The 12,419-nt window shown below is 47.1% G+C and overlaps 1 protein-coding gene across 1 annotated transcript in view; it reads right to left on the bottom strand.

Moving 5' to 3' along the window:
* Window positions 1-12,419, bottom strand: part of PREX1 (phosphatidylinositol-3,4,5-trisphosphate dependent Rac exchange factor 1) — a 774,514-nt gene that overhangs the window by 23,970 nt on the left and 738,125 nt on the right. Inside the window, exon 33 of the mRNA XM_078651860.1 lies at window positions 2,079-2,296. Coding sequence (XP_078507986.1) covers window positions 2,079-2,296 — 218 coding nt within the window. The remainder of the gene's footprint in view (window positions 1-2,078; window positions 2,297-12,419) is intronic.

The raw sequence follows: 12,419 nt of genomic DNA, 5'->3' as shown, positions 1-12,419 counted from the left end.
CCTTCATCTGTGTTGGGCAAAACAACACATCAGAAAATAACTTCAGTAAAACACACTGAATTAAAACAGTTATCAAAACCATGATATTTTAAGTCCATATTTCGCCACCAGGGAGCACAAGCGTAACATTGTACCGATAAAAAGAGCACACTATTTTCAAAATCTTTCATCCACAGTATTTTCTGCATCCTGCACATACACAAATCAGAGACCATTTCTCCTGATAAATGTGCTTTATGGTTGACCACTAGAATTAAAAAGACAGCAGATCAGTATGAAGCCTGCGCCAGGTAAAAACATCATGCAAATAACTGTAATTAAATAAAAAGGATGCTTTTTGAATAACTGCCTTAATTGCTTAGAGTGTTGCTAATGATATGTTTATGCTCCATTAGATAAAACCTCATCTTTATTTAGAAGAGGTAGTCATCTAAATACGGTCGTAATTGTGAGATCACTTAGAGCTTCATTTTGAGTTATGGGGGATTATTTTGCAAACAAAACAATAGAATATTAGCGTTATTACCCCCTGTAATTGTGTCATTACCACAATGTGGCTTTATATGAGGAATAACGAACAGAAACAGTGCTTACATGTGCTTTTCCGCATGTACAAATGGCATGTTGACAGTAGCCATTAGCTGGTGCCAAAGGGCACATCCTTCGCATGCTGAAATGGTGCATCATAGAAAATGCGATCAGTATATAGCTCATGTCATATTCAAAGTCTGGTAAAATACTTACAGCACATTTAACACTGCTGTTCTACATACCCAGATAACTCTAAACAGGAATCTGAGCCTAAATTTGAAAAAGTTTAAAATGTCATCAACTAGCCACACCTCCACTCTGCAGGGCTCCTACTCACATTCATCCTATGCATGCACAGAACCAGATCAGGAGCACCGGCGTTCTCTTACACCGCTTCTAAATTGTGGAACATACTCCCACTCAACATCAGAGCCTATTCCTCTGTTCTTGAATTCTGCAAGAAGCTGGAGACCTGGGTTTTCAATTAACCGACCTACCAAATGCAGGGCTAGGCTAGGGTGACGAGGTGTCCTGGATTTGCCGGGACAGTCAAAGTTTTCACCAGCTGTCTTGGTAGATTTTGGGAATTTTAGCTCATGTCCCGGTTGTTAGAGAGGATCGACTGAAAACAGTGGGAGGTGCCTTTTTATGTCTTCCAAAGCTCTGTGGGAGGAGCCTTTTTATGTCTTCCAAAGCTCTCTGGGTGGAGCCTTATTATGTCTTCCAAAGCACTCTGGGAGGAGCCTTTTTATGTCTTCCAAAGCACTCTGGGAGGAGCCTTTTTATGTCTTCCAAAGCACTCTGGGAGGAACTTTTTTATGTCTTCCAAAGCACTGTGGGAGGAGCCTTTTTATGTTTTCCAAAGCTCTGTGGGAGGAGCCTTTTTATGTTTTCCAAAGCACTCTGGGAGGAGCCTTTTTATGTCTTCCAAAGCACTCTGGGAGGAGCCTTTTTATGTCTTCCAAAGCACTCTGGGAGGAACTTTTTTATGTCTTCCAAAGCACTGTGGGAGGAGCTTTTTTATGTTTTCCAAAGCTCTGTGGGAGGAGCCTTTTTATGTTTTCCAAAGCTCAGTGGGAGGTGCCTTTTTATGTTTTTCAAAGCAGGGATAGTTAGCAGCTGCTATAAGAAAGCAATTTAATTAACATGTATGCTAGTGGCTTTAAAAATTGCATTTTATTTATGTTCTTCCTGCCTCTTCTGTAAGTCTCTGCTGAGGAGTGCTGTCATTCTGTGAGCTCGTTTGAAGCAAACTTGCAGTCTTTCTATTTTTGTGAAATGTACCAGTTTTTTGCTTTACAATTCTGGTCACCCTAGACTAGGCACACACACATGATCAGTGCCAGGATGCCCTCGCGGGTAATAGTGCACTTTACAAATACATATAACATATGAGATAGACCAGGCACGTTTTTTGGGCTGGTCATATCTATGATTTTTTTTTGGAAGCGCTGTATTTTACGGCCCACAAAAACACTACGTGTGCAGATAGTATAAATTACTGCCGTCAGTAGTGAAAAATATGTGACTGACACTATTGTCCTTACCACATTGGGGGATAAGAGTGACTGGTAATTGAGCAAGACTCCTGTGGCGGATATCTGCTCCAGCCACTTCCGGCTGGCGTCCCGGCTGCTCTCCTCATACTCGCCGTTGTTGTTGTAGCGGTAATTTAGGGCCGCCATTAGCTGCTTCGAGAAGGTGCAAATGGCGGCCACCAGGGACTGGCAGAAGATGACATCGCGTCTCAGCTGGAGCTCCGTATCTGTGACAAAGGAAGACATGGTTACAGTCAGATTGATTTTTATGCATTTTTGAAGTGATCATTGTGGGCTGAGTTGGAGAGACAATGGGATCCTCCGAAACTTGTGAAAGGGGCTTTACAGTTATCTGCATTTAGCTGATTGGAATGCATGCCTGGATGAGCATTCCTGGGGTCACCAGATGACCAAATACCATTTCTCCAGTTGTGAGTTTTGATTTAACATATCAGTGCATTCTATGGGTTGTAGTTGTGGTTAATTTTTATTGAGTCAATTGGATAAATACACACAAGATCAATGATACGTAAAAGCAAAGTCCAGGAGTAGAAAAGTGGTGTTCTGGTGACAAGAATCCATCTGAGCACCTCTGGCATTCCTGCACACCCAATACCACTAACCGCCAAATCAAAATACAACCAAATATAGGGCTGAAAGTAGCATACTGACCATATGCATAACACTGGCGATACAACTCCAAACTACCACAAGTTCAGCTACGGTCAATGACAGAATCCCTGAAACTTGGGTTTGGAGGGCTCAAAGTTTGATAGCGCTGCGAGGCCTTACTAATGGCAGAACTCATGCCACACAAATCTCTGAAACATAACGTAACATTAAAATATGTAATACTAATTTTCATGAGATTTGATTTTACCATCAATGGCTTCCACCAATGAATCCATACTGCTGTACAGTACATGCCAGAATCGTCATTATCAGGGCCACTGGAATTATGCAATTGTGCTGCCATGTTTTTTTATGCAAAAATATAGATTTGCCGCATTTGCCAGATAATCCACCATATGCGGCATAATTTGCAGATTTATATATATATTTTTTTCGTTTTTAGCTCTATTGGTTCAAAAGTTACTAAAAGTGCAGCAACATGTGTTTCCACGCAGTGGGAGGCCCTACCCAAAGATTGACTGGTCACCTTTCTGGTTGTTTTTTGCTATATTTGAGGGTTAAACTGAAACAAATGAGGTGCAACCAAAGCCCAAACAGAGTTAACAAGTGTAAAAATGGGAAAATAATGTTGCAATACTATCATAAAATGTGCCGGCATTACGCTGCATAATTTAGCTCTTTTTGCCGCTTAATTTACTCAAGCCTGCCACATAATTTGACCTTCCTCTGCCGCATAATTCCAGTGGCCCTGGTCATTATCGTAAATTTGTATCATAAAAATAATTCCTTTCCATATGTATCTCATTTCTGAACCTTAAGATTGTATTGCCAGCATTTGTCATTCCTATTAGAATGATGTCGCTTTTTTTGGGTTGACACGGACCACATTTAAACAAAATATTTTCTTTTCCACCCTTGAGCACTGTTCTTAAGAATACACAAATCACATGATACTACGGTACTGTGCATGTACAGACCGAACGGAGCAAACCTCAGAATGACTGCAGACGTGACCACAGGAATCCCCGGTTGCAAGCTTCTGAAGTGCATCAAGTGACGCACAGCTCCGGTGAGCGGTTGGACGCCATTTCAAAGCAGAATCCCCACAGTTTAGTGCTTGTGTAATAGTGTTCACAAAACAACACGTTAATGTGCACACCTGTGTACAAGACGACTAACTGGGAGCAACCTAAGCCCCCCCCCCCCCCCCCCCATAAAAATATATTGTACTATAGGCACCACTGCCACCTACACAAGCTGCAAAATGCCCTTTCACTGCTAGAAGCCACCACTAGACAAACAGCACCAAAGCCCTGGTGATAAGTGATGTAACAATCGAGGGACACCACAACACTCAACAGGCTGCAACGAGTTCTGAATCAAGGGGTCAGAAGGTGCCTGAAGATAAAAACCTGCATTACAAGCACGCAGTTGGCTACGAATGAACAGCAGCGGCTCCTGAGCTAAGGCGGAGGAGCGTCGCCCCACTGCTCTCGGAGCAGTGCAAAGGAAAAATTAAATTATAACAACAGAACGTTATTTTACTTTTAGTGTAGCTTGGAGTCAGGTTAGGGCGGGCGGGTCTCGCAGCGTCAGAAGGAGTGGTATAATGTGCAACTTAAGTGCGCATGACTCTTTGGCCGGCTGTCTCAGGCCGGTCAAACCGTTATGCACACTTAGCATGTTCTCCACTTGGGTGTATTGCAGACCCCGGTTGGAGAACATGCACAGGCTCTCTCTTACAGTCTGAGTGCCAAACGAAGGCACTCAGACCAATCACAACGCTGCTGTCATGCGTCGTCATTGGCTCAGGAGCCCGGAGAACAGGAAGGACAGGCGGCGGCTGGTGACATGTGATGAGCTAGTAAGTCTATTTTTTCTAGCAATCCACCCCGCCCCCCCCCCCGCCAACCAGTCACAGTTCCCTACCACCCGGCACTGCTAACCAAATCAAAATTAATCACACTGATGAGAACCAGGCACAAGGCGCACTTATAGAATATCTGCAGAAGTGGCTTCCTTACTGAGCAAGAATCATCAAGCAGCAAATAGTAAGCACTAACAGAATTAAGGCAGCAAAATCTCAAAGTACAAAAGTCCCCTCCCCTGTTGCTAACACCAACAGGACATTGATTGTTGGTCTAGCAGCTGTCACTTGCGTACAAGGAAGGGCTTTCGCGAAGCAAATTTATCAACATTCTCACACTCTTAGGGCATGGGAAAGAGGGCTTGGACACTAGACATATGGGTGGTAAAGAGGAAGACAAAAAGTGGAGGTGAAGAGCAAAGCCTGACACGACCACTGAGAATTGACTGGAGGTGTTTTCCATCCTTTCTGCAGTAGTGATAGAGAAATACCCAGAGCAGGTCCAAGGGCACATTCAATAATCATGGACTATCCAGAACGAGGCCACTAAACTGGAGGGATTGGTTGGTAAATATACAATAGGGAATTTAGGGAAAAGATGGGCATGTGCCTGTAGCTGGATTGGGACCAGAAAGAATTGCAGCTCTAGAAGGAGCACAATTTGATGTTTGGCACTGGTCAATTGTTTACTGCAGTTGTGTAATACAGCGTTTATTGTAACCTAATCAAAGAGATGATGCAAGGCTCCTTTACTTATTTTAGTAGGGTTCAAGGTGTGGATATGCGGCCATTTGTGTGAGAAGTTGGCCTGAGATATGATGCTCACTAGTTCTAGTGATCACCTTGTATCAGTCCAAACAACCCTTATGGCGATTGGTTGTAAGTCAACCTTATAGACCAGCTATGCTAATGGTAGCATGGACAAAGCAGTCTTAGGCTAAACTCTTTTGGCATGTGAAGCCAGCTGTTTTACCACAATATAACCCCTTGAATACCAGATGAAAGGACACCACACAGGTTGTTATGAAAATAAACAGTATATTTATTAATAATAACAACACCTCTGAACTCTTTATGAGGTCAGAGGGCTAAGCACATGACAATCTCTTACGAAAAATACTACAAGTTGCACAAAATTACAATGGTGCCCTAGGGGCACGACAAACCATATACTAAGTAAGTGGAATGTGAAAGTTGATAAAAGGAATGGAGCTGTCCAGAAGCTGTAGGATCGATGGGACCACGCTACACTAACTTCAGGTAAGTAATAGGAGGCCCACGGAACGCGTGTGCAGAGTGTGAACTCACACGCGAGATGCGTAACAACGTCTATGGACAGTACAGTTCAAGTTAAAGGTGAGTACGGACAATCCTGACTAGATAGGACAACAACGACTGTGGAACTGGACACTAGGACAGTTAAACTACCCTTGAGCACCGAAATGCTCTTGTTACCTCACCCACGGACTGCGGGTGCACAGGTGTCAAAGTGCGTCGGGTTCTCGCATTGAAGTCTATGGAGCCTGAAAGAAAAGATGCTGCAGGCGACCAGGAGGAAGATGTACGGTGCGATCCAAGGGTGGATCGGTGAAGAAGAGGACCTGAAAGCAGAGGGGACAGTGTTCAAAGTCACTAGCCAGTGACCGGTGTGGAACCAGGAAGGAAACAGGTGCTGTCGTCGCGATCAGGTGAAGAGTGGACGCTTGACTCTGCAGCCAGGTGGACCCGGAGGTGTCTTCGACGACCAGGATGGAGGCACGAGCTGTCCCATGCAGGCTCTCGCTGTCGGCAGTGTCGGATCCGGGATTGGACTCAACAGGCCTTGGCAAAGGCAACCCACGCGGTGAAGGGAAAAGACGTCTGGTGCAGACTAGGAGAGTCCGGGGTGCCCCTCTTTTGGAAGGGAGCAAGGGCCAGTCTGGAGCAACCAGACCAGCAGCAAAGATTCAAAGGTTCGTGGTCTAGGAGGCCACTACCCAGCCGGCAAGTGACCAGACAACGCGCCGAGCAGCAAACAAGCAGAAGGGCCCCACGCAGATCTCGTGGATGCTGGAGGGCTGATCTTCGGTGCAGGGGCTGCTCGGGGCTGGGGCTTCTCAGTCCCCAAAGCACTTGGTCGAGTTTACCTCGGGAGTCGTGCTGGAAGCGAAGTGCAGGTTCGTTCAAGATGGCCGGTCCCACATGTCTCGTCGCACCCACGGGTCTCAGCTTTGCTGCAGATGTGAGTTGAGGTCGGAGAGGTCTGGGAATCTGGGTCTCGTTGGGCTCTGAAGTCTGGATCCTCGAGGGAAGACGACAAAGTGAAGCCGCTGGAAGCTTGATGGTGCTTGCAGTTGCAGGGTGGACACTCCTTGTCCACAAGGGAGATTCTTCAGTCTTCTGTGGAGCAGAACGGCGAAGGCCAGAGTTTCTTCTTGTTGAATAGTTCAGGATAATCTAATTTGGAATGGGACCAGCTCCTACCTTTATTCTCCTAAAGGGGGCTGCGCTACTGACTAGGTCCCTCCCCTGGGTGGGACCAGGAAGGGGGGTGGTTACACCCCTATCCTTTGTCCGGTTTCCCGCCAGAGCTGGGGCTGGGATGCCCCAGCAACTGGTTTGAACCGGTGTATGCACAGGGCACCTTGTGTGCCCCAGGCATGTCTTATTCCTTTCAGGCCTATCCTCCCCAATACACAAAGTCCTGTCTGGGGTGGTGCTAGCACCTCCCAAGGCAGGAAACCCTTTGTCCAAACCATCCTCGCTGGAAGGACTCCCAGCAGCAGGAGGTCAGACTTGTGTCTGTGGTGGCAGCATCCATTTTGTGATGCTGAGGCTCGAGTTAACTTTAACCGGGGTTCACAGTTACATACATGTTGTGTCCCTCTAGAAGGGTGGAATGCTACCCCCGTCGCCAGAATTGACGAGGGGGTAGTATTCCAAATCGTATGACACCTTACTCGACATGTTTTGATAATGTTATACCAGAGTTAGCATTTAACCGCGAGGTTGATAATGCACTTAAGAGTATATGGTATAGCGTTATCATGGAACAGCTATTAGGACTTGGTTCCGCAAGCTGCAAACGGGCTCAGCTCATGCCAGAGCACCATCTCACATAATTCCAAGCACTCTGCCTTCAGGATTGATAAGGCCTTCCATAGGAGTGACTGATAGGAATATATGTGTCCATTTTAGGGTTAGATATAGGTATACTATATCTACAGCAAAGGGTGTTTACACCACCTTGCTCCAACTGTCATGCAGCCAGTTGTGTCAGATTTAGATGGCCAGCTAGGGGTGGCATAATACATGCTTCAGCCCCTGGTAGGCCCTGGCTACACCTATGCCCTGGGTACAGGGACTGATAAGGTGGCCCAGTACCAATTGGTAAATGCACCTAAAGTACATGGTTGTCAATTTAGAGAGAGAACAGCTAGGCAGTGGGTCTGATTAGCAGGCCCACAGCCAGGGAAAGTCGTAAACCAGTGAAGCAAAAAGCAAAAATCTGGGGTGACCATAGGATTGCAGACCCCACTCTCCTACAATTTGTACATCACAAGTTTAACGAGATGGGTAAAGACCAAGCACCTGAAGCATGACTTTGCGCACAAACTGGTAGCCTGCCTGAGATTTCCTGGCATGCCCTGCCACAATTTGGTACCCGGACTTCGCTAGAGACCGGGAGGGGAAGGCTTCCATTCCCAAATGCTGGTGATACACTTGGAGGGGTAACAATCTCGCCTTCATGGGGCACTTAGGTTAATTGAGGCCATAAAAGTGACAATAGTGGGAGTGAGCAAATTCATGCGGCAAAGCGAGTTATGGTAGTTGTAGATCATCCACCGCAAGGTAAGGCATAGCTCCAGATCTGAGGCCGCAATTGAAAGCATTATTAGTGCGATATGCAAATTTACTGAGTAAACAGCCTTTGGTTTTCTAAGGTTAGGCACAACTGCTTTGGGGTACTTTGACATGGTTGTAAGCACCTATCGGAAGTTGGCATGGAGATCTTCTTCCCAGACCTGTGGGAGGCTCTGGAGAAGGCTGGTTGCAGGTAATTGGACTGGTGAAACCTAGATATAGTGGGGGGTTAGGGGGGTGCAGAGCTGGTGGTGGCCATCTCCGGGCTGTGGCAGAGTAACAGGGTGCTCTAGAGGTATTGTGGTACAGTAAGCTACCATCTCAAGGAGCCCAGCAGGGGTGTTCTATGCCAACCAGCGAGATTAATTATAGCAGAATCACGAGATGTAAGTGAAAGTGCTCTGTTAGACCCATGGGTAGTTGCAATCCTGAGCAGCTGGAGGCTTGTATGGTTACGCTCAGCCCAGAAGTCATGAGTTTTATGGCTGAACTGATGGTCCAAAGTGGGTCATGGATGAATACCGTTCAACTGGAAGTTAAGCACCAAATGGGTTGCTCAAGGTGCCCGTTGGCTCATCAGGAGGGATGGCACCTTAGGTCAATCAGCGCTCCTGTCAGCCCCAGGATCACAACTATGTTAACAAACTACATTGCCTACTTCATGTTGAAATAAACCAGCAGCAAATGTTTATCTACTTGCAAATGTGTTGTCTCGTTTATTTAGGTCTGTATGTTATTTTAGGGTTATGCATGTGTGTGGTGGGAGGACAACCGAATATCCACACTACGTGGCTGACCACGGCTCATGCAGTGAGACAAAATAAGAGGGTGTCTCCAATAGTGTAGCATTGAGGGGCACAACTCCTTCCTCTCTTTCCTTGCTACTGTGTCTCACCTGGAGGGGAGTGGGTCGCGGGGTCCACCAATCCGTAGCGCTATCTCCAAGTCATGTTCTGCTTGCAAGTGAGGCAGGGTCCAGATATATATGCCTGCCCCTTCACGTGTTCTCCCTTATTTTTTCCTGCTGGCAACGCGTAAACGGACGCTAGTCCTGACCCAGCATTGCCGCAGGAGTTGCACTGGGTTGTTCTTAACAACATATTTTGTGCTGTAGGCGGAGTTACAGGGCAATCTGGAGGTACTTTGGTATGGTAATCTACCATGCCATGGAGCACAGCAGAGGTGCTCAATGCCAACTCCCCAGGAGTCTTTACAGCAGGATCCTGAGATGTAATCGACGGCTCCCCATTAAACCTATGGGCAGTTGCAAGCCTGAGCAACTGGGGACTTGCCAGGTTAGGCCCGCATGAAAGAAGTGAGAATTTCAACTGGACTGGCGTTCCTAAGTCAGTGGTGGAGGGAAACCCCCCAACTGGAAGTTAAGCACCAAATGGGTTGCCCAGGTTGCCTGTGGGCTCATCAGGCAGGGTGGCAGCTTAAGTCAACCAGCACTGCCTGCCCCAGGATCGCCCGTAAATTAGTTAACCCACTAAATTGCCTACTTAATGTTGAATTAAACTTGCAGCAAATGTTTATTCTACTTACAAATAAGTGGTGTTATTTATTGGGGTCAGTGTATAGGGTTATGTATGTTTGTGAGGGAAGGGCTATCGTATATCATAACTAGGGGGCTGGAAGGGCCCGGTAGTGGATTAAAAAGGCCTGAGGCAGGGCTTTAAGTGGGATTGAAAAACTGGGGTGGGGAGGGGGATCTCTCTCAAAGGGGCATGGCTGATATAATTAAGAGTGGCTTAAAAACACAAACTGAAAATCTGGGTTTAGCATAGTGTGCCGCCCGACTGGTATTTTGCTGCATCTGTCCTTGCATCAAGATATAGAATAGAAGAAACATTACTCCTCCAGCAAGGCAGGATTATTTGCTTTGTCAATGGTTGGTAGTTGCATAAAATAAATGAACAACTACGGCTTCGTTGTATACAACATTGAAAATACTTCAGTTCTGACACGATGAGACTGTGAAAGACAGGGTTGGATTGGGATTGAAAATCGGCCCGAGCACGCAAAAAAAAATTGGCCCACATTTGCATAAACACTCCTCAAATGACTGCTTCGGCATAATCTTATAAAACAAAAATGAGCGCGGGGGTGGTGTATGGGGGGAGGAGGAGGAGGGTAAGAAAAATGTAGACGTTAGTTTACACTGCTGAAATGCACCTGGAAACAAGTGAGGCCACTTCTACTCAGGCCCCCGTGCCCCCGCTCATTATGTGCATACATTAATGGGCCGGCCAGCGAAACAAAGGGAGTGACACCTCTTGCTAAACGGAGGTAATGAGCGCCCATCTGCCTATAGAAGGGCCACTCAGACACCTACTGGGCCGCTGGCTGTTCGAACAATAGAGACAGCGCCCAAATTGCCCACTAGACTGCCCAAAAAAGCAGCCCACAGCAGCACTCGGACACCGGCCCCAGGGCCGGCCTAAGGCATGCGCAAGCTGTGCACCTGCACAGAGCCGCCAAACCCCAGGGGCCGCCACGCCAATATATATCCTTAGATACATATTTGCGTGGCGGCCCCTGGCAGGGATTTGGCGGCCTGGGGCCCCCTACCTACACTCCCTGCTCAGGGCCTCCGTGAGCCTAGAGCCGGCCCTGCCGGCCCCTCTGGCATTGCCCGAATGCCCGCGTTACCAATCCGATGCTGGTAAAAGAACTATAACAAATATCTCTGAAGTGACATCAAAGGCAGTGAAGAGCGGTATTGCTGCAGAGTTAAAATTTATTTTTTATTCACCGAGGGCGAGGGCAAAAATGGAGAGCCCGATAGGGACCCGTCTCAGCCTCTGATTTTTAGAAACTCGGCAGGGCCTGGCCCACTTAAGGCCCTAGCCTGAGGTGAATTCTGGACTACGCAGCTTTGGTATTTGGCACGCCTATGTTTAACAGCAGTGTTGAAGCAGCAGAGCTTTGGGTACCAGCACTCAGCCTTGTATAATCCAAGCACCGCGCCCACCACTATGTAATATGCCACAGAATTTAGCTTGTCTTGCTGCATAATTTAGTCAACCGTGCCACATAATTTGCCCCCTTGCCGGTTAGCAGTGTGTTATGCACGTTCGCAAGACCCATTCTTCATCGCCCTGTGCACGTGGAAGCAGATTTATTTTATGTTCATCCATGATAATCAAATCGCCCTCTGGCAGATGAGCGGGGTTTGCAAATGTGCAGATCGCATAGTTTTACGGTTTTGCTCGCGCCAGGCACGAGTGAAACTCCGTCTGCCGTGGCGCGCGGTGTCCTGCATTCCTTCGGGGGCTCGCGGGGTCACTCGTCACTCCAGTATCTCTGCGCACACAGCAGCTTTCATTGACTGGGCTTCCTCCACTGTCATGAATCACGGCTCCCCGGGGGCACGTGAAATGCAAAAATCGAAATAAAGGGACGGCTGTTCTAACTCCCTCTGACAACACAGGCTCCCTCTCATCCACGGAGAGGAAGGGGAGGCGGCTTTTATTTACAGTGCATAACTGTGCACTTCCCATGACCAGCGTGGACCTAAATGCGGCGTAGAGCAGGCCCCGGCAGCGCGTGCCCCCCTCCTCCCTTCAGTGGGACGCTCCATTATGATTATCAGTGTAGTGCGGGTGTCTCATGGGTTCCTCTCAACCATCTTCTATGGGGGTGGAGCGTGGAGGTGTAATCTGTGCGCTACACCACTAATGGCACATTTGATCTAAAAAAAAAGTATGTCATTACACAGGGCCTTTTTACCTCAGCAACTCTCGGGGGAAAAAACAAGAATACTACACAGTGTGGAGTAAACTGAGGAGAAAAGAAACATAGAAATGGAAGGGAATCACGAACAGGGAGACACCAGTGCGGCAAGCTATCTTTAGTATTTTAACTTCAGCCGCTGGTGAAACACAGAGGAGGCATTCACGTTATAATATTTTTAAACTAGGATTTAAAAAAAACGACGGTTGAAAATGCAAAGTTCCTACAGTGACGACCTCACTCCGAGTCATTAAAGGCACTGCTTTCTGTAC

This window comes from Lissotriton helveticus, chromosome 7 (assembly GCF_964261635.1).
Source record: "Lissotriton helveticus chromosome 7, aLisHel1.1, whole genome shotgun sequence".
Taxonomy (NCBI): domain Eukaryota; kingdom Metazoa; phylum Chordata; class Amphibia; order Caudata; family Salamandridae; genus Lissotriton; species Lissotriton helveticus.
The sequence above is the reverse complement of the archived record's forward strand: the minus strand, read 5'-3'. Positions and strand labels throughout refer to the sequence as shown.